The following is a 27,754-nucleotide window of genomic DNA, read 5'->3' as shown; positions in this document are numbered from 1 at the left end:
CCTATGGTGCAGTGTGAAAGACAGAATGTAACTAAACCATTCATTATAAGGTCAAACACTAGAGCATGTGGTAAAGGTAATCTGAGCAAGAGGCCCTTAGAGGAGGCTTGGCCTGGAGAGCAGCAGAATACAACTGAGAGGAAGCACTTTAATGGATGGGGTTGCTGTCGCAGATGCTGCCACTGTCTGGAGTGGAAAGTTTATGCTGAGAAGGTGACATTGCATAGATAAGGCAGAACCACATTGTGGAGAGTGTTTCATGCCAATCTTAGCAATAGGAACTGATCCAGTAGCAATAGGAAGCCATTTGAGGTTTTAGAGGAGGTAAACAATCCAACAAAAGCTGTATTTTAGGAAGACACATCCTCCATCTGTTGCCACCTATACCATATATCAACAGGAGCTTGATAATTTTTACAGAAACCATTATTATTAACTGGGGAATTAAATAATATGGAGAAAAGGTGGGCAATTAATCCAAACCTTAACCCACCAGGATAATCAATGGGAGTAGCTGATATGTACACATAGTTACAAATGTCAAAGTTACTTGCAGTATGGACCTTAATTTTATTTTACCTATACATCCAAAGAGCAAAGAAGCATATGCATTTAAGATGAAAGTAAAAGATAAGTAAATCTCAATGATCCCGATGGAAAATCATTTCTTAAGACACGATTTTTAGAAAAAGATTTCTTGAGCTAAAGTCATTGGGATGACAGAGGTAAGGTGGATGGTATCTTATAATTTCAAAAGTCTATCAATAAGTAACTTTTGCTTACAGTAACAACATTTTATTTTCATACAGGGTGATCAAGGACAGCGAGGACCTCCAGGAGAAGCAGGTCCCAAGGGAGACAGAGTGAGTTCAAATAGGTGTTCATCGCCACAGACAGCATGATTTCCAGCGTCATCCGCTGACTATGCTCACCTCTTTGACATGTCCTAAGCATTGTGATAATTGAGCATGACTTGTCTGTCCTTTCCCTTTTGCCCTGCAGGGGGCTCAAGGTTCTAGAGGAATTCCTGGCCTCCCTGGGTCCAAAGGAGACACGGTATGTCTTGAGCAGTAGTCATCGAGCACATTTTTCAAAGTGATTATTAACTCAAAATAAAACTTTAGAAAATAACGAAGGGCAGAAGAATGTGTTTCTAAGAGACAGTGTGCTTCTTTGTGTGTCTTTAGGGCTTGCCAGGTGTGGATGGCCGTGATGGGATCCCTGGAATGCCTGGAACAAAGGTAGCTGTGTGATTTAGTCCAAGAGTGAATAGGGCCATCACTACCCTGGCCAACCAAGCATAGCTTTTCCATTACTATATTACTGGGAAATTTATTTAGCTGGTTTTGACTTCTTTCCTCCTTTTAATTTTTTAATCAAGTGTCAATTCAAAGTGCTTATTAGAATAGAATGCTTATTTGCTTGATTTCAGGAACTCAGTAAAATTGTCCCATTGATGCAAGTAGGCTGAAGGAAATTGTGTATTTTGATTGAATTTATATCCTAAGTCTTATCCCACCACAACCTCTGCCCTTCATTGGGTCACATTATAAAAGTGCATGTAAGGTCAGCTGTTGGGATAATCCTTTTACTCTGAGTCCTTCCTTTTCTTAAAAGCAATACAGCAGTTGAGACAAGTTCAAAGATACAATAAAAACTTTTTTCCCCCCCACAGGGTGAACCAGGGAAACCTGGGCCTCCTGGTGATGCAGGACTGCAGGGGTTACCTGTGAGTACTTAGCTCTTTAAATGCTTATTGGTTTATATACATATAGTGATTTACATGCATAGATATGAATTTGGGGGGAGAAACATATTAAGTAAATTGCTAAGTCCTGCGGAAAGATACAGTGCTTTAATTCATCTTTTTTTATATTTACATTTTTGTACTTTTTCTCTGAGTAGCTAGTTCTTTTTCTAATAACATACTAAGCTTTAATTTTACATTTTGCATCCCTCTTTAGTTCACTCAATCTTCTCTATATCTTTTTCCTAACCCTGAGCTGTGGGCCAGGGTCATATACTTTCTCCTACTTTTAACCAGTTCTGAAGTTTTTGTTAGCAGGGTTGAGCTGTAAGATAGTTGTTATGTCTCACATTGTTCTTGAGGGTAAGCTCAAGAACAATGTGTTACATAAGATATCATTTCTGAGTATGTGCTATTTTGTAAAAGGCAAAAGATTTATACGGTCTGAAGAGAAACCAGAGCATAGTATGTGCTATTTTGAATGATTCAAATTGGTGTTTCCCTGCATTAATGTGGCTAGAATTTCATGTGGATCATACCACGTGTATTCTTGGCTCTTTGGAAGCAAATGTTTCAAGTTAATAAGGAATAGTTGGTAATACAGAGGACTGGCCTCGAATTTATTTTCTGACACTTTAAAAATAACCAGAGAATATTAGGACTCCCATTAGTATTACATCTTAATCAGACCCAGCATTCTCCTGCCATTCTTTATTTAACTTAAGCTTAATTTTTTTTCAAACAGTCCTTGTTTTGTTATTCTATACATGAAATCATGCTGATAAGAGCTCCCCTTGACAAAATGGAAGTTCAAAAATAACTAGTGTGGAGGTAGGCTTTGCTTTATGGGTGTTCAGACTTAACAAGCCGGATACAGTAAAGACATACCTTCTGAATTGTTCAGAGTTGGAGAACAAGGAGAACCTTCCTCCCGCTAAATCTTTGAGGTTGTCATGATTCCCTCAGTCTCTGGGCAGTGTGCAGTAGGCTTGGCACGTCACAGATTCTCAGATAAGGTGATTAAAACTATGTTCTGCCTGCATTCTTTTAGGGTGTGCCTGGAATTCCTGGTGCAAAGGGTACTGCGGGGGAAAAGGTAAAAGAGTGAGCCTTTTAAATTAATGCTTTTTTAAACTTCTTTATTTTATTAACATATTTAGTTATCATTTTTAATACTTACAACCTGCCTTTTATTTTATATTTGACACTAAGGAGAAATTAAAAAAGCTTTTAAGTTTTCAAATGCTAATCTCTTTGTCAGCTGTAGAAAGAATACTTTGACAAAGGGTTGCTGATCAGATGTCCTTCTTGACAGTGTCACCTTTTGCTAGTGTAAAACAGAGGATGTTTTACTCTAGTAAAAGTTTTACACAAGTAACATAAGGAAGACATTATTAAGCCATACAAATTATGCCAAAGAATATTATTACGATGGTTAAGTTTACACTGAAAAAGATGTTAAGCATCTCTTGTTCACATACTGATCAACTAGTGCTTATATTCATGTATTATTTTTAATAGGTGAAAGAAAAAAATAGATAAAATGTGAATAATGTAGAAATTGGGTACCATTAGATCACATGCTACAGCCCTCCAATCATATTGGTCCACAGTGTGCGGACCAGAGATGTGCCTTGAAAGTGGATGGTGAGAGATGGATGTGGAGATGGTGTCCCCAGACCTGTGCCTTCCCTGGAGCTTGCTGGGAGGGTTTCTCAACAGCACATTCTCTCATATTTCCTCATGTTGACATAAGTGTTTATAATTTGAATAGTGTCAGTGTCAGGTAAAAGGGCTCCGAGAGGTATATCGGAGGTGAAAATGGTAGAGGAAAGACATATAGTTAATATATAGTAAGTAAAGAAAAATCCTCTCATATTCTTGTCAGGCTAAAGACATTTGATATTTGACCTTCATTTTTTTGGACATTTTTGACACCTTTTCTATACTTCTGGGAATAACAAAACATTACCCTGCATCTAAAGAACTGTGATGTATCCACCAAGAAGGAGACTGTACAACCTCCCACATTCTCAATGTAAAACTGAGAAATTAATGCTGTTGAAGTGTAAGACATACCCGGGCTGGGTGAGACAGATGGATGATTATGCTTACTTACTGTCTGAATTATGCTGCATTTTACCTTTAGGGTAACACAGGCGCTCCAGGGAAACCTGGCCAATTGGGGAATTCAGGCAAACCGGTAAGATGCCATAAGTTCTTCCCACACATTATGACCTGTTGTAATCACTAAACAAGGACTAGGGAATGTTAACTTTTTCTCTACCTGCTTTCCTCATAACAGGGCCAACAGGGGCCGCCAGGAGAGGTGGGACCCCGAGGACCCCGGGGGCTTCCTGTGAGTATTCCTTTCCTTAGGACCCTCCCAAAGTGCCTTCTCAGGGCTTTGCTGGGCATTCATTCATTCATTCATTCACTCATTCATTCATCCGCCAATCCCTCCTGATGTTTGAGCATATGCTAGTCTATATAGACAATGAAACGGGAAAGCCATTTAGAACTACAATGTACTTGTTTTTTGAGAAAGTGGAAACGAAAATGAACTATTTTACAAAAGCATGACAATCTTTTCTGCTCTCATCTCATGTTAAGGAAATATTTTAGTGTGATTAAAAAACAATTAAATCAAGAGAGAACTCATATACTATGTAATTCACCCAGTTAAAGCATATAATTAATTGATTTTTAGTATATTTACAGAATTGTGCAGCCATTGTCACAGTAAATGTCAAGACATTTTTATCACCCCCAAAAAGAAACTGTATTCACTTGTAGTCATTCAAATTACCCCCGAATCCTCTCAGCCCTATGCAACTGCTAAACTAGTTCTGTCTTTAAAGATTTGCCTATTCTGGAAATTTCATACAAATAGGATTATGCAATATATGGGTTTTTAAATGATTGTCTTCTCTCATTTGCATGTTTTTAAGCTAATCTATGTTGCACCATGTATCAATACTTCATTTTTATTGTTAAATATTTAATTGCATGGATATACCACATTTTATTCACCCATTCATTCATTGACGAACATTTGGGTTATTTCCACTTTTTGGCCGTTATGAATAATGCTGCTATGAATATTTTTCTACAAGTTTTTGTTTAGACATTTATTTTCATTTCTCTTGAGTATATAACTAGGATTAGTGGTAACTCTGTTTAATCTTTTGAGAAAATGGCAGACTTCTTTCAGTGTGAGTTTGCAAATATCTGTGTTGCAGCAAATATAGCAATGTATATATTCTCAATAGATACAACTTAACCCTCAGAGAGAAACTGATGAGGAAATTAAACATTATGCACTTCAATTTAACTTTAAAAAATTCTCTCTGACCTTCTACTAGTAAGTTCTTTTTGAAAGCCTGCTGGGCAAGAAAAATAACTCCAACTGGGAAAACAGAAACTTTTTCAATCATTATTTCTTGTAAAGCATTTCTTGAGCATGATGAATTAGGATTTTCATGCTTTAGGAGAGTGAAATATTCCAGGTGTCTTGTGACATGTTAGTGCTTTTCCCTTCTCACAGATACCTGTCACCTGACGTCTACCAGGTGGTTTCCATAAGTTCCTCTGCAGACTCAAACCAGCTCCTGCTCCTCACTGTACTCCTGGCTCTCTCACTCCTCACTTACCCTTTCCTTCTCTCTTGCTCGGAGCCTGTGACTATCTAATAAAAGTACTTTCATTAGACTGTCAAAGCAATGAAGTTACAGCTAGGTCACACTTCCACAACCGTGAAGATGCTATATGACTGGTTCGCAAAGATTTAACAGTGTGCGAGAGGGCACGGGGACTTTGAGAATACTGACCATCACGTCTAGTTTTCACTTGATAGAGCGGAAAACTGTATCGCGGAGCAGCTTCTGTGTGTCAGCACCATGCACCGACACAAAAACCGACACAGGTAGAGAGGGCCTGGCCCCTCACCAGTAAAGTGCCACGGGATGTATAAAGCAACGAACATGAGGCAGAACTGCAGAAGGAGGCAAGGTGGTGTGTGTGTGTGTGTGTGTGTGTGTGTGTATGTGTGTGTGTGTGTGTGTGTTTAATATTCTCATGTGAAAAGCAGCAGATCCCAGAGGAAATTATGCCTGTGCAAGGTTTAAGGTTTTGATTTTTGAGTTTTTATGAATCCAAATTGTTCCTGTCACTGAGGCTCAAAGCTTTGGTATTCTTCTTCACATTTCCTATGTCCAGTAGGACCTTTTGCTTCTATTGCCTCCTTTTCTAAGCTCTGATATATTCCACTCTTCTCTTCTTAGCCCTCCTTTACCACCCTGGCTCAGATCATTCACTGCTGGTGGGATTATTTTGGTCGTCTCCTGATTGGCCTTCTCAGCTCCAGTCTTTCCTTCGTCGCCCAGTGTCTCCCAACAGGGTACTTGGTATTGTGGCTGGAATGGGTCTTCGTTCTCCAGGACTCTTGCACATTGCAGGGTGTCTGCATCTCTGACCTCCACCGTGGAATTCCAGCAGTGTCCCTACAGTCATGGAACAAACAAAAACGCCAAACACAATTCCAAAGGCCTGGGGAATGGCAGCACGCCAAGTTGGCACACACCACCCTGCTGCTGGTCCTCCCAAAGCGCAGCTTCCATCATCCCTTCACTTAAACAGCGTTAATCCATCTCCCCTGAAAGTAACAGGAAGTACAGCAGCCTAAACCACCTGTTTATGCCTGGGTTTTCTTCCATTTTCTGCCTTGCTCAGAGCCTGTGCTCAAGTCCATGCTAACTGCCCGGTACTCTCTGCACTTCCCCACCCTGCCTGCTTTCTTCTGTTACACCTTTCTTCTTCATTTCTCTGGCTCAACTTCCCACGTACCTTCTGAGGTGTAACTCAAATGTGAATTCCACAGTGAAATCATCTCTGATTGTGCCCTGTCCCCCAGAGAGAAGTGACCTCTCCTTATTCTGAACCCCGTCACCCTTGGCCCATTTCCATCCCACGCTGTGGAAACTGCCGGAAGGCAGGGACACGTCTGGCCCACCTTCTGTATCTTACATCTCTTTACTCAGGGTCTGCCATAAACTAGTAAATATTTCTTGAAAAGAGCTGAATTGGAGGTATCATAAATCTTGCTATGCTGCTTATGTAATAATTGACTTCTCACCCGCTATAAATTTTTCAGGAGTGTCATGAGAGGTTATAAATATTTCAGTTCTGGAGTAGAGCTTCTACACCCAATCTCCTTGCTGAAAGATACATTTGTTCTTTCATTTTACATCATTAAATTCAGTTTCACAGACAAGTTCACACATTTTCAACTAGTCCTCACAAGTTGGATCAGTTTTTCCTGCAAATCTCAAACTGAGAAGCTGAGTCCAAGGAATGAAAACCCATTTCTAATATGCTCTACGAATGGATCAGAGCTCATTGGAACCCGTCTTTGAAATTAAGTGGTATTCCCCCCTTTCCCCATCATCGTTCCATTAACTTTTGCCAATACTACAGCAAGAAAATATTGAAGTGTTTTGGTATCTCCTGTGGTTATATGTGAGCATATACCTTTACCACTTGGACCGAGCTTCTGGCTCTCACCATGGCATGTCACTTGGTTTATAACTGGGTCTGGGTGGTTCCTGGTTTGAAGTAGGCAAGTGGCTGGGGCCTCTGATTTGGTCCAACCAGGATGTGGTTCCTGGTCCATTTCCCTCTTCCAGGCCTCTCAGAACTAGCCAGGGCTTTTCCTGGGGGGGGTTGGGTTCCTCTGATCTCATGATTCTTAATGGGATGAGTGCCATACTGGTCTCCCTCCAGTTTTCTGAAGATTATATAATCCTGGGGAAGCCTAAATCATGTTTCTTTTTTTCTTTATTGATTAAGGTATTACATAAGCGTCCTTACCCCCCATTGGCCCCCACCCCACCCCTCTGGTCATGACCTCACTCTCCTGGTGTCTGTGTCAATTGGTTAGGCTTATATGCATGCATACAAGTCCTTTGGTTGATCTCTCCTCCTTACCTTCCCCTCCCCTACCTTCCCTCTGAGATTTGATGGTCTGATCGATGATTCTCTGTCTCTGGATCTGTTTTTGTTCATCAGTTTATGTTGCTCATTACATTCCACAAATGATTGAGATCATGTGATATTTATCTTTCTCCAACTGACTTATTTCGCTTAGCATAATGCTCTCCAGGTCCATCCATGCTGTTGCAAATGGTAGGAGTTCCTTCCTTTTAATAGCAGCATAGTATTCTATTGTGTAGATGTACCACAGTTTTTTAATCCATTCATCTGCTGATGGGCACTTAGGCTGTTACCAAATCTTAGCTATTGTAAATTGTGCTGCTATGAACACAGAGGTGCATATATCCTTTCTGATTGGTGTTTCTAGTTTCTTGGGATATATTTCTAGAAGTGGAATCACTGGGTCAAATGGGAGTTCCATTTTTAGTTTTTTGAGGAAACTCCATACTATTCTCCACAGTGGCTGCACCAGTCTGCATTCCCACAGCAGTGCACGAGGGTTCCTTTTTCTCCACATCCTCGCCAGGACTTGTAATTTGTTGATTTGTTAATGATAGCCATTCTGACAGGTGTGAGATGGTACCGCATTGTCGTTTTGATTTGCATCTCTCGGATGATTAGTGACTTTGAGCATGTTTTCATATGTCTCTTGGCCTTCTGTATGTCCTCTTTCAAAAAGGATCTATTTAGGTCCATTGCCCATTTTTTGTTTGGGTTGTTTATCTTCCTTTTGTTAAGTTGTATAAGTTCCCTGTAAATGTTGGAGATTAAACCCTTATCAGAGATAACATTGGCAAATATGTTCTCCCATGCAATGGGCTTTCTTGTTGCTTTGTTGATGGTTTCTTTTGCTGTACAGAAGCTTTTTATTTTGATGTAGTCCCATTTGTTTATTTTCTCTTTAGTTTCCATTGCCCTAGGAGCTCTATCAGTGAAGAAATTGCTTCGGCATATGCCTGAGATTTTGCTACCTGTGGATTCCTCTAAGATTTTTATGGTTTCCCATCTTACGTTTAAGTCCTTTATCTATTTTGAGTTTATTTTTGTGTATGGTGTAAGTTGGTGGTCTAGTTTCATTTTTTTGCATGTATCTGTCCAATTTTCCCAATACCATTTATTGAAGAGACTGTCTTGATTCCATTGTATGCTCTTGCCTCCTTTGCCAAATATTAATTGAGCATAGTGGTTTGGGTCAATTTCTGGGTTCTCTATTCTATTCCATTGGTCTATATGTCTGTTCTTGTGCTAGTACCAGGCAGTTTTGAGAACAGTGGCTTTGTAATACAGCTTGATATCTGGTATTGAGATCTCTCCTACTTTGTTCTTCTTTCTCAGGTGAATCATGTTTCTTAAAGTCCTTCCCCTCCACCCTATTTTCAACAGCCTCAAGCACAGAGGTTCCCATAGGGTATGTTTTTGAGTGATTTAAGCTGTCTTCCTATCCCACTCAGGCCCCAGAATGTTACCCCTGTCAATAATTTGTGAAACAACTGTGATAGTTATAGTTTAGACAGATTTTTATCTAATCTGTGCATGAGGGAATATTTAAACCTATACCAGAAAGAAACAGAAACGATATAATTTTGTGAAATTGAATAGATTTAAAAATATCTTTGTGGCAAACCTAAAAAGTATTATTGTGGTAGGACTAATGTGATATTTTGAAGTTAATATGTAAATAGGTATGTAAAAGCAACAATTGATAGAAATTATAATTGATTTTCTGGCTTAATCAGCATTCTTTTTGCCAAAGAGAGGCACTTAGTATAGTGATTTATATTTCCCATTTCTAAAATTGGCAAAGTACTAAGGATAATGTTTATCCTTCAGCTAGTTAGCATTTTGGGTAATCAGGCAAATACAATCACCATCACAGTCTAGAGCACAATGAAATAAAAATCCATTTTTTTGGGGGGTAAAATAATTATGACAATGCAAGTATTTTTCTGCATTATTTTAAAAGTCTAATAGTTTCATTTTTTTAAAAGGGAGACTTCCAAATAGAATTATTTTTCTGTATTTATTGAAATAAGTATTTCTGAGTAGCTCTCACTATAGCGAGTTTTCAAATAACATCGGTTTAATCAACGTCATTTCCTCATAACATTGATGAGATGCCATAGGAACTTAACTCTCATTCATATCAATTAGCCTTTTATTATACATCGCTTCACCTAAAATCGCAGAACCTATTGATGATGTTAAGTGAGAATCTTCTGTGCTTGCTTCTAAAGAAAGTGCCCTCCTGCTAATCAATGATCTTAACAGAAACTCAAGAAATGAGGACCAGAGACTCATTTTGTCCAAGCACAACTTGAGCTTTTTAAGAAACATAAGAGAGTTGAAAGGCAAAAAACATGTAATCATTCAATTAAAAAACAATTTTGACTGTTTTTCTTTAGTCTTTGAATGAAAACATGGATAAAAATAATAAGACTTCTATAAACTTCCTATGAGCCAGACACTGTTCTAAGTGCTTCATGCATCTAATCAATCCTCTCAGATAGGTACTGCTTTTAAGCCCCACTTTCTAGACGAGGAAACCCAGGCACAAAGAGATTGCGCTGTGTGCCCGGTGTTAGCTGATGCACGGGGAGCCAGACTTTCTTATTGGAAGTTAGCTTGCCAGATTCCAGTGGTACAAGACATATTTAGCAAATTTTAGTATTTATAGAACTTTTGTAGTGAGCACTTATCAAAAGTCTAAGTAAAGCTCTTAAAGACAAACACAACATAAGCCCAAACAGATTCTTAAGTCTTACCCCAAGCCTACAGGATCAGAATCTGGGGGAGAAAGGGTGAAATATGAGGGGGAATGGGGAGAGGGACTGGTGGAAGATATCCGGTGAAATACATTTCTAAAAAGCCCTCCGGATTCTGATGCACAGCCAGAATCAGGAATCACTGATCGAGGGTCTGCATCTTTATTTTTAAAGCCTTGCTTGGCTTCTTAAATAGGGATGAACTGGCTGATGTGTCTGAACATGTCAGAGATATACTAGTATGTGGTGGCACAGAGCATCCAAGAGCAAATTATAGCCTCTTATTATGGTGCTTACATTTTTATTGGTAGGCTTTTGCCTTTTCCCTCCTGGTTTCTTCAATTCTCTTATAAAAGAAGTTATAACTCTTATTGTCATGGGGTGTGTAGATATTAGCCACTGGGCAGAATAACCATTTCCCTACCAGCCTCCCTCACCCTCATCTGAGAATGTGTTTATCATCACAGCTGTTGAAACGTAGGAGATTTAGCATTTATTTAGCATGCTTGTGGTTACCAGGTCAGGGTTAATTGCTCTCTGCAGAATATGTTTAGTTTATCTATCTTTTTAGCGATTACTGTGTATATATTGATTATTCATGTTCATCTTAGTTACAGGTGAAATTCCAGAACTTGGAGAAGGATCATGCATGTTTTTGGAATACCTAGAAATGTTAAGAATGGCCATTAGAAAATCTTGCCCTAACACTTTGTTTGTAGCTGTTTGATCATTGTTGTAAAAACAATCATTACTTTTTTTTTCCCCCACAGTTAGATGATTTGCATAGAAATAACTGCGTTTAGAATGGCCAAGGATTTGTAGGATGGAAGTGAAATGAAAACGAGGAGCCATGTGCTATTTGTGCAGTAACAGAGGAGTAAATGCCCATAATCTCACCGATCCTTCCCCCGGTCCTACGTCTGTCAGGCTGTCATGTGTACACAAGTTCAGCAGAGCAGGCTGTCTGCACTAGGGTTCTGAGCCACTCATATGTATTACCAAGGGCCTGCCAGTGGTTGAAAAATACTTATGAACTAAATAATTAGAGCTCACCAAAGACAGAGAAAATAAGATTCCAGCAGAGAAAATCCTTGTCTTTGACTGGAAAGATAATTAATCTCTCCAAAAATAAATGAAAGGTTATACAATCCTTTATTTTGATTTAGCCCTTTCGTTGTGGAAGAGAAAAAAGGTACTATATTCATCATCTTTATTTTGGGTAAGATGGCATAATGGCTCATTTATTTAGAAGTGAATGCTTGAGGTTGTGTCAAGAGCTGAGTTCTCCCCTTCTGATATGATTAATTATTTTCTTCACCAATGACTACTAATTATTCTGTGAATTAAAGTCATGTTAGCCCAATGACATTTAGGATCTCAATCATGATGCAGTTCAGAAATTATTTGAAAATGCCAAAAGAGCAGATATACTGAAGAAAATCTGTCTTGAACTTTGAAGTGCTGGGCCAAATTAATGGGTGGAATCTAATTTTCTATTTATAGGTGAATAGAAGAATCTATCACAGTGACTGGTTTTCATTTAGACTTATATCATAGGCACCGTCTCTGGCTTCCAAGCTTCTTACATGGTTAAGGACCAATGTGTTATCCAAACTCATACACTAGTCAGGTTGCTTATATAAAACTTTTGGAAATTATTTGTCCTGGCAGGATGGCTAAGTCAGTTGGAGTGTCATGCTGTACACCAAAAGGTGCTGGGTTCAATTCCTGGCCAGGACACACATCTAGGTTGTGGGTTTGATCCATGGTAGGGCACGTACAGAGGCAACTAATTGATGTCTCTCTCTCTCTCTCTCCCTCCCCCCACCTCTCAAAATCAATAAAAAGATTGATTTTATTCTTGGGTGAGGATTAAAGAAAAGAAAAAATTTTGGAAAGTATTTAAGAGCATTTCATTTAAATCACCTATAAGTAATATGAAATTACTGCCACAAAATTATACCTCATAGCTAGAAACCGGTAATTTGGCAAATATTTCTTAACCCCTTTAGAGAAATTGAAAATTTAGTAGGTTTATGAATCCTGACACCTTGTTCAACTTATAGATGAATGAATAGTGTATGGGTCAGATCGGGATAATCTTACCAGAAGCATTTACAAATATTAAACATTAATATGAAATTGTAATGTCATTTTAAAGAAAAACAAACTTCCATTTTTAAAGCACTGTCCAGTGATTATTTATCTAATAACCTCAGTGTTCAGCTTAATTGAACATGCTTAGAAATAAAACAAGCTTTTGTCAGACTGCATAAAACTATATGAAGTTCTCAGGGAAAGAAATGGAAGAGTTCATGTGTCTCCACAAAGTCCTTAATGTTTCAAATAAAAATCTAAATTGGCTCAGAAAATGAAGTTAGAATGCTGCTTTTGGTGTGTCTTCATTATAAATTGTACTTTTCAAAGTGTTTAATCTTTTAAGACACATTTAAGACATGAGTAGAGCAAAGCATTTTTAATTTCAGAAACTATAAATTTCTACTATCTATGTCTTTTCAAAGTTGCAATAGTAATTTAAAGGCAAACTTTTCTGTCTTTGTCTCTTTTTCACTCTTTTTAGGTTCTAGATAATTTGCCAGATATTGCTTTAAAATGTACTGTTTACTCTGAGTTTTAGGCATTGTGTGGCATTCAAAAGTAATGTACCTACACCTCAAGAACACAGAGTCTAAATGAGGGGATAAAACATGTACATAAAGAACCATAACGTAAGTTAGGTGGTGATTTCGATGCTGAAAATTACTGAGTGCATTTCATACAGATGTACCAGTTATTTCTAATGGTCTGTAACCACAATGAACAGCACTGATGACATTCGCCGAGGGATGAACACTGAGGAGGCTGAGGCATTTTATATAAAGATGTGTCTGCCTTTAGTCAAATATGTGAATACTTTAATGACATATTTAAATAAAACCCTTGGTAGGATATGGTTTTATCGGCATGGTAATTAAGCATTTGGATGTTGGCAAACGATCCAGCTGACCATCGCGTTGTGTTTTTCCAGGGCAGCAGAGGAGAAGTAGGACCCGTGGGACCCCCAGGCCTACCAGGCAAACTGGTAAGTCATGTTTTCAGTCTCCAGCAGTTTATCTGCTTCATATAAAACACAGTGCATTTTAAAAAATAAGCAAGGAGAGAAAAACGATTTACAAAGGGCAATTTAATCATCCTTTCTTGATTTTCATTGTTTATGTGAAGATGTGAAAAAAGAAAATGGGAAATTTCAAACTATATTTGAAATACCCTCCGAGGGCATTTTAATCAGTGTGGTTTGAAGCATACATTTTAAAACCGGGAGAGACATCAGTAGCTACATTTGGCCTCTGGTTGTTCTTGGAATGGAAGAGAACTGTGCTGAATGCCGCCTTTTCCTCCTCCAGCTGCGCTTGTTTACACAGCAAGAGGAGCAGTGCCCTGGCAGGGGTAGACTCAAAGAGCCCACTGTTGGGAAGGAGTGCAAACTGGGGAGTGAGGAGCTCAGAGGTGGGGCAGAGGGGGTGGGGGAGCTGGTCTCTCTTCTCCTGAGAATGTGGGAAAGAGGCAAGTTTGAGGAACAGAGTAAAACCAACCACACAGCTCATTAATTTTAGTTAGACAGGCGTCAACACACCCCGGGCCTGTGTGCTTTCAGTGTGGCAGCAACAGTGATTCTGGGGACACGGTGTTTGCTTTTCAGGGTTCTCCTGGTAGCCCTGGCCTCCCTGGCTTGCCTGGCCCCCCCGGACTTCCTGGAATGAAAGGTGACAGGGTAAGCTTTCTAGTCCTCCAAAAAGGTTCCTTGTTTGGAAGGGATTTCTACTATGCTGAGAAACCAATCTTGCTTTTGGCTTTGCTTTTAGAAAGTTCTAAATTTTTTTTAACTTATCACAGAGAGCTATCAAGAAAGGTATTTGAAATTACTGCGAGTTGAGATTAGGAAGCCAGAAAAACCTATTAATATAATAATTTATCAGGCGGGGGGAAAATGGAAGAAAGTAAAAATTTCTGTTGTAATCATGCTCTCTATTTAGATCTGAATTTACATTCTTACTAGTCAAATTGTACATAAATGGGATCAAAGAATGCCCCAAGTTGCCCCAACGCCCTGGGGTGGGGTGGGGGACGGGACAATTGCCTGTTTCTCTAGGTCTTACCTGACTCTTGTTAGGTGGTGAGAGAGGGAGATGTTCTCTTCTTTCACAATATTTGTATTTGTGCTTATCCACCAGCCCAATAAAGGGGGTTGATTCATTTCAGATTATATACATAAAAATATTAAAATACTGAAAAAGTATTATATTTCATGCATTACAGGGTGTAGTCGGTGAACCTGGTCCAAAGGGTGAACAGGTAGGTCCTATTTGAATGGTAGTATAAAATGCAGGTTTAATGTGCATGACCATGCTCTACCAGCAGGGGGCACCAGCTGGTTTATGGGTGTAATTAAAATGTTGGAGGGCCAGTGGTTTTTCTCAATGTGTTTCACCGTGAGTGAAACCTAGAGTTTAGTTTGGACGGTAGCCTTCTTCACTGTTTTAATCAGCTGGAGCTAATGATGGCTCTGCTTCCAGAGCTCCACATTTTCCTTCCTTTGAAAAAAGTGGCCCTGCCTCTCTCCTTCACCAAATCGGTTTATTCTGATAAGCCTTCCATAGCCACGCTATAATGTTTTAAGTTTCTCTGTATCAGGGAATTAGCAAATAAACTATGCATATGAATTAGAATCAGTCCTTTCTCTGGAGATCTTTTCATACTGGAAGAGCCCTTTGTCAAAGATTACCTACTTATAAGAGTGCTGAATACACTCAGTAATCCTTAATTTTAGCAGAAACTTGGCCTCACCTTCTGGCTTTTCTCTAGGCCACTTTCTTTTTGTTTTCTTCTCACATATGGATTCTTTTAAATTTTATTTTTCAATTACACTTTACATTCAATATTATTTTGTATTAGCTTTAGGTTTACAGCATACAAAATGCTCCCCTCAATATTTCCAGTACCCACCTGTCTAGGCCATTTAATTAAATTAATTCATTAACTAATTAACTAATTTTTAATCTTTACTCAAGGACATGCTTAGAGAGAGGAAGGGAGAGATAGATAGATAGATAGGGAAAGAGACATATCAGTGTGAGAGAGAAACATCAATCAGTTAACTTCCGTACATGCCCTAACAGGGGATTGAACCCCCAACCTAGGTATGTGCCCTGACTAGGAATCCAACCAGCAACCTTTTGGTGCATAGGATGACACTCAAACAACTGAGCCACTCTGGCCAGGCTAGGCCATTTTCTGATTTGGTCTGGCCACCGACAGCTAGATTGGAAAGCCACTGAGAGCATTTTGTATTTCTGCACGATCCTGGAAGCAGTGTGGCCATTTATGAATGCTCATTAATGTTGACTAAGCCGGGGGGCTAAGAATTTTAAAATGTGACTTTTAAATTTTCAAATGTGACTTAATTTTTAGGGTGCCTCTGGTGAAGAAGGTGAAGCAGGAGAAAGGGGTGAACTTGTAAGACATCTTTTTTTTTCTGGTTAATGATGGAGACTTACTGACTTCAAACTGTATTACAACATATATTTTTCCTTTTCTCTGCCCGTCTTATCTTTTCTGTCTTCTTTAAAAGTTAAGATGTTTCTTATATATCATAACAAATGACTCTCCAAGATTACAGCCAAGATCAAGTAAGGCAGAGGGGAAACATTCAGATGGTGATAGACCGAGCCTTAACCCTTTGGAGAACGAAGTGTTCCTGTTCCCTTAGACATGGTGAATTCTCCTGTGGGTTTATATCTAGACATTCAGGGTGACATATACATATATACATATATACACACACACACACACACACACACATATATATTCTATATAATAAAGAGGTAATATGCAAATTGATCATCACACCCTCACAAGATGGCTGCCTAAAACCAGGCCAGCAGGGGGGTTAGTGAGGAACGACCAAATGACTGAACAAGCACGCTGCGTGGGGCAATCAGGCTGGCAGGGGGTTTAGTGAGGGACAACCAAATGACTGAACAAGCAGGCTGCGTGGGGCGACCAGGCCAGCGGGGGGGCTGTGAGGGGTGACTAGGCTGGCAGGGGGGCAGTTGGGGGCAACCAGACCAGCAGGAGGGCAGTTGGGGGCGACCAGGCTGGCAGGGGAGGCAGTAAGGTGAAGGGGCAGTGAGGCCGGCAGTGAGGGGGCAGTTGGGGCCGACCTGGCCAGCGGGGGGAGCAGTTAGGGGCGATTAGGCCGGCACACAGAGGCAATGAGGGGCGATCAGGCCGGCGGGGGGGCAGTTAGGGGTGACCAGGCAGGCAGGCAGATAAGCGATTAGGAGCCAGTGGTCCAGGATTGTGAGAGGGATGTCCGACTGCTGGTTTAGGCCCAATACCCGGGATCGAGCCTAAACTGGCAGTTGGACATCCCCTGAGGGGTCCCAGATTTGAGAGGGTGCAGGCTGGGCTGAGGGGACCCCCTCATGCACAAATTTCGTGCACCGGGCCTCTAGTGTGTATGTGTGTGTGTGTGTGTGTGTATGTATTTATATATATATATATATATATATATATATATATATATATATATATATATTTTATATATGCACATATATATGTATATATTATTGATTTCAGAGAGGAAAAGAGAGGGAGAAAGAGATAGAAGCTTCAATTATGAGAGAGAATCATTGATCGGCTGCCTCCTGCATGCCCCACACTCAGGATCAAGCCCATAATCTGGGCACGTGCTGACCAGGAATCGAACCGTGACCTCCTGGTTCTTAGGTTGACGCTCAAGTGCTGAGCCATACAGGCCGGGATTCTTATGTGACTATGGAAAGTCTGAATATTGCCTCTCATGGAAACAAAACATTAAAGTTTTAGTATAGTTAGAAAGCTGTGGCTCACAGGTGGGCATTCTCTGTACTCTAAAACCCTCCAAAGAGGAGACCTCCATCTCTACCTGCGGCTAAATCCACAGGAAGACAATAAGAACAAGTAATTGTTACTGCCAGGACAGCTAGATCCCTTGGTTCATCCTTACGGTTTTGACGACGTCTAGCATGACCTAGTGTGGAAGCTAATGTTTGGTCCTTGGGGGTGGGGGTGATGGATTCCTCATAAATTAGTTTTGGAGAGCTTTTAGTGCAGGAAAAAATTCTGGTAATGTTTTTATTCAGATTTTCAGGATTTATAGTATAAATGTAACATCTGAATTAGGCAAAGCTTCCTAACTATTAAGCAAATTCCACAAATAATTGTTTCTATTTTAGTTTTCTGTTAAAACTGTTCATTTTATGGACTAAGGGGATGTTTTAAATCTTCCGTTTGGTAGTGGAGATGAACTGATGTGCTAAAACTTGAGCTGCATTCATATCTAGACTTGATGGTGGGAGATTTTTAAGGTTTTGTTTTTTTTTTGCCTAAAATATGCATATTTGGCTTGATAGGCTTTTGGGATACATTTTAAAATATTGTTAGAGTTTGAAAAACAAAGTCATAGGTTTAAATGCCTATTAGGTTTTATAACAGAATGCTAGTTTAATATCTTTTGACATTTTAATTCTCACGGCCTAGCATTTTAGATCTGGATGGAGCCTTGGATAGCTCTGATTCAACCCTGTTACTTAACCAGATAAGTTAGCCAAGTTTGGGAGGTTACCTGGCTCACACAGGGTAGCAAAACTGGGAGTAGAATTCAACTTTTGAGTCTAATGGCTTTCTGTGGTGTCAGGGTTCATCTCTGTTCACGGTTTTCTATAGATTTCAGCAGCATAATATCTTTGTGAATACACTGTTCTAATATAATTTTGTTTTATTGATTTAGGGAGATATAGGATTACCTGGCCCAAAGGGAACTGTAAGTATAATGAACAGTAATGGTTTAAAAATAAAAATATCAATAATGCTGAAGAAAATGCAATGTTTTGCTTTATGAAATCATTCTGTAAATTCAATTCTTAATGGATTTATCTTCAAGGAAATGAATGTCTAAATTTATTCTTTAAGGAGTGGATTAATTCAAAGAACAAAACAACAGAGCAAATAGATCTGCCTATTGAACTAACCATTCTAAAGGATGTTTTTTATTTTTTCATATTATAAGTGGCTCAATGAATATATTACATGGTAATTTCTTCCCCAAATGGGCCATGTTTAAAGAACTGACTTGTGCTTCACGGTGATGAGAGTATAATTGAGTTTTGTTGGCAGTTGTACAATTTGTTGGCAAATATTTCAGTAATTTTCTTAATCTCCAGGGTATTCTATTTGGGGAAGTAAGATAGAGACATACTGCATAAGAAAATGTAATAGAGAATTAATAGAGCTGGAAAATGATTACCTTCTTTAATTCATCATTTTATAGAAACTAAACTGATGTCCTTAGAGATTAGATGAATTCAGAATGATAGAACCAATTAGTGGCAGACCTGGGATGATCTGTAATTTGAAAGGAATGCACTAGGACAATAAAGGTTTAGTGTAAGGAGAAAAGATGAAGCTCAGATCTCAATCTCAGATGTCACTAACCACCAGTTAGTCTCCAAGTCCTTCCTATTTCTGGAATCTCCCCCACTCCTCTCCATCCCTGTCCAACATATGATCCTTGTGGCAGCCATGAACATCTAGAGAGAAAAGATAAACACACTACCCCTGCTCTGCTTAAAATCCTTCAGGGATAACAGTTTATGGAGTAAAATCGGATTCTTAGCAAGGTGTCCACAGCTTTTGACAAAGTGTTGTCTGCCTTGCCTGTCTCCTCTCATCTCCTTCATGTCTGGAAGTGCATCTGTTTGCAGCTCTTCTTACATGGCATGCTGTCTGATGCCTTGTGCTGTTCACCTAGCCTGCTGCCTTCTGTTTCTTCCCTTAAAACAGCTGCCTCCTCCTATGCATTCAGCCCTACTTTCTCTGGGGAGACTCACCCAGACTTGGTTACAAAGCCCAGCCCTGGGCTCTTTACACACCACCGAGGTGGCAATTATTACTAAGTTGTATTAACTTAGCTGTTTACATCCTGCCTCTAAACGCCATGGAACAGTCTCAAGCTTCAAGTAACATCTTTCTGCCTAAGAATCTTAGACGGACATGGTTTGGGATTGAGAAAAATGTAAAAGATAAACCAACTTAGAATTTGGTAATAAAGATGCTCTTTCATAGTGTAGCAGTAATTGCTAATGTTCAAGCTATAAAAGAAAAATGAACAATGCAGTGATCACTTCATTTAAATTTGGATATAATACTAGGAATCAGCTCTTGATTTCCTCACCTCTCTTCCTACCCCCGTCTCCTCCAACATGACTCAGGTGATACTGATGAAATTAAAGTGCACTGTCCCAGAATCAGGGGGAATAGTCACTAACAGGAAGACTTTTGCTGTCCTTAGTGATTTCAGCGTAGACGAACTTGATAGCAGGTAAAGTCTGTTTCTACTTTAGCATACCTCTCCTCATCTGAGGGATTTCCCCCCCAAAGATCCAGGATCCTTATCATGTCCTGGCGCCTTGATCTCTTCATCAAAAATTTCTTGTCTCTTGTTCCAGCAATATTTTAGCATTGTCGGCAGAAACTACACTGATCCGGTCTCCTCTGTTTTCTGCCAGTTCCTTAATGCATTTCTGCATTCATTTTGGCTTCTCCTCTGGGTTGCTTCAGAAGCTGTGACAGTTCTGCACTCTAGTCACCTGACAACTCCCCAGCCTTCCATTGCACATCCTTCCCTCTCCCTGTTGACAACGTCTTTCAGGAAGTCTTTTAAGCTGTAATTTCTTCCTAGGAGCAATTTTGACAGGTTGACTTAGATGAATATCATATTTTTTGTTTTGCATTAAGAGAGATTGGAAAAAGCACACTTGCTGAGATTTCTTTGGATGTGTCTGGTGAAAGCATTGCTTCATTGCCTTCTTCCCTTCAGTTTGAGACATTTGAGTGTTTCAAAAGAGCTTTTTCTAGAGAAATGTTTCGTATGAAAAGGAAGCAGGATTAGGTTGCTTTATGAACATTCGTATCTTGAACTCTAGCATCCCTTGCTGCCTCCTGTTCTTTTATCTTCTCATTCTTATTCTATAAACAACAGTACATTGTAACTACTGCGCCACAAATTCTACCAGAGGTAGTTTAACAAAAAGTGAATTAATTTAGTCTCTTTCTAAAGCAGTTATTGTACTCGAGGATTCCTTTATATGCTTTCAGTGGTCTGCTTCCAGAAAACAAAAATCTAATGGGTGTATGCTTTTGTGCTAAGGAAACAGTTTATTTCTAACTTCATTAATATTTAGATTTTTAACTTTTCAATACTTAAATTATGGACTTACTCTTTTTGTTCCAGTATTTTAAATGCATTGATTTTAAATGCAATGTTGTAAATGTGGTGTTTTGCATGTATTGATTTAGTTCCTGTTAGTATTTTATAATTACTGGATATATCTGGCATCTTCAAATTCTCCAAAGAATCTTATAAAAGCTAAATACCTCATGTTCTTAGAGATATCTTTGTTTTATGCTTTCTGTATTGGTGATATACAAAGTAACATGTAAGAACTTGGTGGCCTTTTTGTGGAAAGAAAAAGTTAACAAGCCTTATTAACCGCTAACTTGCTCTTCGGAAGTGGCTTAAAGTATGAAGAATGTGGTTTTAAAAATGCATTCTTTCAATTACCGACTTGAAATAATAACTATACAAAAAGGAAAGATTCTTTAAAAGTGTGTTTGAACTGGAATTCTGAGAGACTGGTGAGTTGTGCGGCCCTGTGTGTCTACGCTGAGGAATTCTCACCTTTGACTGAATAGAATGTAGTAAACCTCAAAGTTTGAATATTAATATTGTGTCAATATTAAGCAGACTTGTATTTAGTCCTGGTTTCACACTGTGCCACTTTGTTCTAGGTGGGTAACCCCGGGGAGCCTGGCTTGAGGGGGCCTGAAGGCGGTCGGGGGCTTCCCGGAGTGGAAGGACCGAAAGGACCGCCGGGACCCCGAGGCGTGCAGGGAGAACAGGGCGCCACCGGCCTGCCTGGCATCGAGGGCCCTCCAGTGAGTGGCAGGCAGCCCCCCCCGTTTCTCTGTGGAGACTCCATCCCACAGCACAAGGGGTCAGGGCCCCCCGGCCAGCCCAGACACCCGCTCCTGGGCAGTGTGGGCAGTTGTCCTGTTGTAAATCCAGCCACCTGTTCCCTGCCACGTCTGTCCATTTACCCTGTAACAGAGCCCTGTCTATGGTTCCGAGGATAACTGCCTTTTTCTTCCTGCCCCAGGGGAGAGCACCGACGGATCAGCACATTAAGCAGGTTTGCATGAGGGTCATGCAAGGTAAATAAATCACAATGCTTGATTTTTTGTATGCTTTAAAGGAGGGAGTTTTTAAATAATACTCATGTCAGTTCTGTTTTATCCAATTGGTCATCATCACAATAGCTTATAGCTTCAAAGAAAAAGAAAAATATTGCCTTTCTGGATTAGCCTGAGATTTTTTTTGGCCAAAGGTATTAATTTACAAGAAAGCGCACGCGTGCGCACACACACACACACACACACACACACACACACACACACACACTTTTCCCTGTTGAAACTACAATTCTCAGGTATCTTTCCCTTCTTCAACACCTTACCACTCTGTGAGTACCCAGCACTGACCGAGGCTCTCTCTGTAGATTGCATGAGAAGTAACTGACAGACTCCATGCCGTAAGAAGCGTAAGGACAGTATGGCTACTCATGTACCACCTTTATTGAAAATCAAGAACTAGTATTTTACCAAAATGGCAACATTTGTTCACATTTGTTAACCTTTATCTAAACTAATCTGTAGCTATGGCGATTGCTGTTTGCCACAGCTGTTTCAGAACTGGCCTAGTTCTGAAATCACACTGAAAATGGAGGTGTGCAAATCCTCCTGTAGCAGGAGGCCTGGTAACCCTCCTGTAGCAGGAGACCTGGTAACCCTGGGGCTTTCTAACAAGTAATTGTCTTATTCTGGTTGGAACCACTCCTGGCAGAAAGGAATACGCTTCTCTGTATGCTCATGAGATTGTCTAATTTGTCTCGTATACTTGTAGAGTTTTCCAGAATGAAATGGTCACCTCTGTATTTGAAAACCGGTATAATCTCTTTGCTGCAGACATTGTATCTTGAAAGGATACTTCCATTTTAAACATCACATATCCAGAAAATTGTGACTTTATACTAGCTCTTACTTATGCAAGGCACACTTAGCATACTCACATTGAGACAGTTTTAAAATATTGGTTAGAAATGTGTTTCCAATTCCTATTCTCCTTTACACCCTAAAGCGTGAAAATATATTACATCAGAATTTGTTCCTTAGGGTATTATAATGGGAACATTGCCTTGTTCTCTATGGTTTTAGTGGATGATTCTTAATCTATTTAATGGTTCCTGAAAAAGCCCACAAAGTTATTAATGTTTAAGACAGACTGCGACCATTCCCAGGAAGCAGGCTATTTTTAATGTTTATTATCTACTCCAAGCATGAAAAAAACTTTTGAGAAGAAGGATTCATAAGAAGTCATGAATTCGCAAAATATTTCAAGTTACTTAGTTATCTTCAAGCTAAACCTGTGAGGCTAGGTCTCAAATGGTGTCTCAATACTGCTTCTGGACAATGTCCTTGGCTTTTAATAAGCTCTGGACATCATTCTACCTCTGCGAAGAGACTCATTTTCTCCCCATCCTGGGCTTTCCGATAACAAGTCAGGATGCAGGTGACACCCTCATTCTTTTAGAACACCACTCACCCCAAAGCCCTGCAGTTTAGTTTAGTGTTGTTTTTTTAAAAAATCCTCATCCTTTTGTCCCTGGTCTCACACCAGCAGGACCAAATATATCCAGGCAGAGCTGAATAGAACAGCCCCATGAAGCTTCCTGGCAGGGAGCCCCTGGGAAAATGATCCAACTTGATTCACTTCTCACCACCAATTTTGAAGTTCTGGTGACACATTTTTTTTTTTTTTAAAAAGGCACTTGAAATACCCCTCTTTTCATTTGTATCCCTTTCATGTCTCTGACTTTTCTGGGCTGTTTTGTTTATTATCTTTTAGAGCATCTTGCTGAGATGGCTGCTAGTCTCAAGCGTCCAGACTCGGGAGCTTCCGGCCTTCCTGGGAGGCCTGGACTCCCGGGTCCCCCAGGGCCCCCTGGAGAGAATGGCTTTCCGGGCCAGATGGGACTCCGTGGCCTCCCAGGCATGAAAGGGCCCCCTGGTGCTCTTGGTTTGAGGGGGCCCAAAGGTAAGCCTTTTTGCCCCGGTGGAACCAAGGACTCCAATTAGTCCTTTTTCAGGTGTATTCACATGTCCTACCAAGCTCCAGGTATTCTGTGAGCTAAGATGTGTTCTTCTCTTTTGCAATGCTGCTGGTAAGGATTAGAAAACTGTTAGATGGTATTCCCTTGACCTTGCTCTATGACAGTGGTCAGCAAACTCATTAGTCAACAGAACCAAATATCATCAGTACAACAATTGAAATTTCTTTTGAGAGCCACATTTTTTAAACTTAAACTTCTTCTAACGCCACTTCTTCAAAATAGACTCGCCCAGGCCGTGGTATTTTGTGGAAGAGCCACACTCAAGAGGCCAAAGAGCCGCATGTGGCTCGCGAGCCGCAGTTTGCCGACCACGGCTCTATGACAACAGTAGAGTAAACACCAGCATTAAGGTCCCTTGACTCCCAGCATTGACCTTTTCCAATTATACGCTGCCTCAACCCCATCATTCAAAATAAACGACAGGACCTAGTACAGGATCATTCAGCTGTTTATTGTTTTTTTTCAGACTCTAAAATTAGTGTAGAGGTCTTCTAAGATGACAACCAGCCTTAGGATGTTTGTATCGGTTACTTAAACGAACAAATTTGTTAGCAGGATGTAAGAAACATTAATTACATTATGAGTTGAAGCTGCCTCTCCCTTCTTCTAAAATGTGACACTGGATGTTTGGTTTTGATGGATTTTTTTTTTTAGTTCTGAAGTACACTCAAACTTTATTCCTTCTTTAACATGTGAGGGAGCATGCGAGAGTCTGTTTCTTCCCCTTCTACTTAAAGCACGTTAAGCTCTGGTATCCAGTATTTTTTCAGAAAAATAGGGTTGTGTGCTAGGTATTAAATGGGACTTGCAGAAGGACTGGTTATAAGGTGAGTGTGTGATCTTGGGGTGTGTGAGCCCTGGGGTGTGTAGAGGACTAGATACAATGAGGAGTTTCTGTATCATGATGAGTGACTGACAGCTCCCTGGGAAACTTCAGAAAGGTGTGGCATAAAATAAACGAGAGAAAGACTTATTTTTAAAATGGTGGTGCTCCAATTAGGATTAAATATTATGGTGTGAATGGTCAGAGGGCAAGCAAGCTGCCTTTTTGGATCTATAAATGAATTGCTGATGCATTTGGCTAACTATACCCTCAGCTGGAATAAATTCCTTAATTACAATTGTTTTTGGCGTGTTCATGTTAATAAATGAGCCCTAACTGGGGCCTCTTGTAAGCCTGGCACCATTTCAGAGTTTTCAGAGGCTAGACAAAACCAGATATGGAGAGAGCTCAGAGTTTATCTTAAAGAGAACCAGAGAAAAAATTTATCTGAGAAAATCGCATAGGCATTCATCGCTGTTCTGCTTTCAGCTGTTAGTTTAGAAACTCATGCTGTAGGTGCTTTACAGTTAGTTCCCATTCATTCTGTGAACCATTTTAAGAAACTCCATTACCTTGGGCGATTGCTGACGTAGTTGGCTCCGTTGTGTCGGGCGCCTAGGATGTCTTCTTAGCTCTCGGGAGTTCACTTCGGAGCTGTGGTTGTGAAAGAGTGGCCCCAGGAGCTTCGCAGCACCAGGGACCTTGTTAAGAATGCAGGCTCTCCAGCCCACCGGACCCACCGATCAGAACCCGGAGGTGGGGCCCAGCAGTCTGCGCTCTAACAAGAGGCCAGATTCCCATGCAGCTAAGTCCTACTGAAAAGGGACAGGTGTAGGGCCTGTAGAAACCACAGCCCTTTGTCATTGGCTAAAAGGAAGTCTCCATATTTGGATAGAGCCTAACTTTGAGTTAGTGTCAGAATGCTCCTCAAGTCCCATCTGATTCCTTTAAAATCGGAAGCTGTTGACTTGCTCCGTTAGGAGAGGCCGCCTAGAGCTGCGGAGGCAGGCGGGGCTTCGAGCTGGGACCACCTGAGGAGCTTTAGGAATGACTCACGTCTGGGTCCCATTCCCAGAGATGCTGATTTAATTGGTCTGGGCTTTGGAATTTAAAAATACACCCCCAGGTGATTTCAATGTGCAACCGGGGCTGAGGACCACTGGAAACAAAGATGAAATATTTGGAAACTGTCCGGAAAGCTCTTTTAAAAAAACTATTTTTATAGATTTCAGAGAGGAAGGAAGAGGGAGAGAGAGAGAGAAACATCGATGATGAGAGAGAATCATTGATCGGCTGCCTCCTGAATGCCCCACACTGGGGACCGAGCCCACAACGTAGGCATTGCCCTGACCAGGAATCCAATGAACCGTGACCTCCTGGTTCATAGGTCGACTCTCAACCACTGAGCCACATTGGCCAGGCTGGAAAGCTCTTAATAGCACTGACTTGTGGCTGGGCTGGGCTGGGCTGGGTTGGCCCTAGCAGATAAACCTAATTTTGACGGGGAGAAAGGTACATTTCTATCCTTGGAACCTGGGAAATGTCTCCACCACAAAGCCTATTCATCAAGCATAGCTTGATCATATAAGGGATTTCCCCTAATTTTCCTTCAGTATTTATGATGTAGTCTATAGTCTAGGAGTGATGTAGTCCTTTTCTTTTTTTCTAAAGGACTTTCTCTCCCCAGCGCCCTCCATCTCTTTCTTGTCACTGGATCCCTTTAAAGCAGCACCTTTTCACGTTTCATTTCTTAAAACTTGGGGTGTATGCAGAAAAAAGTAATCAGGTTTTCTTTATCAATCAATGCTGTCACACACTTGGGAATGTGTGATTCTAGGTCACTGGACTTGAGCTCTCTTGTCCCCCACATTCATTAACAATGGCATGTAATAGAAAACATAGTGTTTCACCATCCAAAGGCTACAGATCACCTTTTCCATGAGAATAAGCACCTCCCCATTTGAGACATAAATGTTCAGCCCATTAGAGAAGAGAGATGCATTTCCATGTCAGCTGTTGCCTCTTCCCCATCCCTCATAAAGGTATGGAGCCCTGCTCTGCCATGTTGTCACTTTGAGATGGTTTTTCTAGAGAAATTGTCATGTAAGTAACAAAGAAATAAGTTTTACTAAAGCTCTTAATAGTTCAGGCTATGTCTTAAGTAAATCACTATTTTCCTCCTAAAAATTACTCTGAAAAACACAGTAGCACATTTTCAATAGGAGCCAGTAGAAATAGGCCTCAAGTCATACTCAAGAGCTTAAGTCATTTATACATATGTTATATGTTTTTGTTTCTCATACAACATGTCTCGGCCCATGCACGGTGTACATTTTATGTGTGTACTCAAGCAGAGAAGCCTATGTTCACTTTGCTTAGTATTAAATCAGTCTTTCGTGTCATAAATACCATTTTTGAATGTTCACAGTGTGGATTCGTTTGAAGTCCTTATGAGTAAAGCTGCATATTTTTTCAGATATTTCAGTGTGAGTCAGACAGGCATGTCAGTATGTGAGTGAAGGTTTGAGAAAGTACAGTCATACTGTGACTAATACTTCTTAAACTATCAAGATGCTCACATGATGATGGGCCTTCAATTATAACTTTCAAACAAATTAAATAAAGAGCAACAATGGAGCGATGAAAATTTAGTTTTAGCCACTCTGTTCATAATAAGCTGTTTTTCTCTTCAAACCGTGTGCTTTGCTTCATACCTTAGGTAAAGCTGATTTGATAAGCTTTTTATACGTATTTTATGACACAATCGGCTAACAAAGGTGGACATTTACTTCTTTGAGCCGCTTTTTGAACATCTCAGAAGCAGGCGGGCCCAGGGCTTGAGGAAGTAGATGAACCCTGGTGACAAACAGAACCAGGCTGTGGAACAGCGGTCTGCAGCACGGCTGTCTTGGAGCCCTGAAATTTGTTTTCTTATGACCGTTAACCAGAATACAGCATCACAACTATGACGGCAGTCTTCCTCCTTGCAAGCAACGATTTCAAGTTGCCATGGCTTCATGCCGAATGTGTTTAACTTTCACTATCTGTGTGAAAGTTGCATTTTAATTTATAATTTCATCTCCTGTATGAAAAAACATGGCAC

General features: G+C 40.2%; 1 protein-coding gene across 1 annotated transcript in view; it reads left to right on the top strand.

The window, feature by feature from the left end:
• Positions 1 to 27,754, top strand: part of COL9A1 (collagen type IX alpha 1 chain) — an 86,555-nt gene that overhangs the window by 46,122 nt on the left and 12,679 nt on the right. The window contains exons 22-36 of the mRNA XM_054722235.1: positions 810 to 863; positions 1,003 to 1,056; positions 1,188 to 1,241; positions 1,676 to 1,729; positions 2,799 to 2,843; positions 3,897 to 3,950; positions 4,053 to 4,106; positions 13,529 to 13,582; positions 14,201 to 14,272; positions 14,818 to 14,853; positions 15,970 to 16,014; positions 18,332 to 18,364; positions 21,391 to 21,537; positions 21,759 to 21,813; positions 23,564 to 23,752. Of these exons, the coding sequence (XP_054578210.1) occupies positions 810 to 863; positions 1,003 to 1,056; positions 1,188 to 1,241; positions 1,676 to 1,729; positions 2,799 to 2,843; positions 3,897 to 3,950; positions 4,053 to 4,106; positions 13,529 to 13,582; positions 14,201 to 14,272; positions 14,818 to 14,853; positions 15,970 to 16,014; positions 18,332 to 18,364; positions 21,391 to 21,537; positions 21,759 to 21,813; positions 23,564 to 23,752 (1,000 nt within the window). The remainder of the gene's footprint in view (positions 1 to 809; positions 864 to 1,002; positions 1,057 to 1,187; positions 1,242 to 1,675; positions 1,730 to 2,798; positions 2,844 to 3,896; positions 3,951 to 4,052; positions 4,107 to 13,528; positions 13,583 to 14,200; positions 14,273 to 14,817; positions 14,854 to 15,969; positions 16,015 to 18,331; positions 18,365 to 21,390; positions 21,538 to 21,758; positions 21,814 to 23,563; positions 23,753 to 27,754) is intronic.

The sequence above is a fragment of the Eptesicus fuscus genome, chromosome 10, assembly GCF_027574615.1.
Source record: "Eptesicus fuscus isolate TK198812 chromosome 10, DD_ASM_mEF_20220401, whole genome shotgun sequence".
NCBI classification, from domain to species: domain Eukaryota; kingdom Metazoa; phylum Chordata; class Mammalia; order Chiroptera; family Vespertilionidae; genus Eptesicus; species Eptesicus fuscus.
Note: the sequence above shows the minus strand (reverse complement) of the source record. Positions and strands in the feature narration are given on the sequence as shown.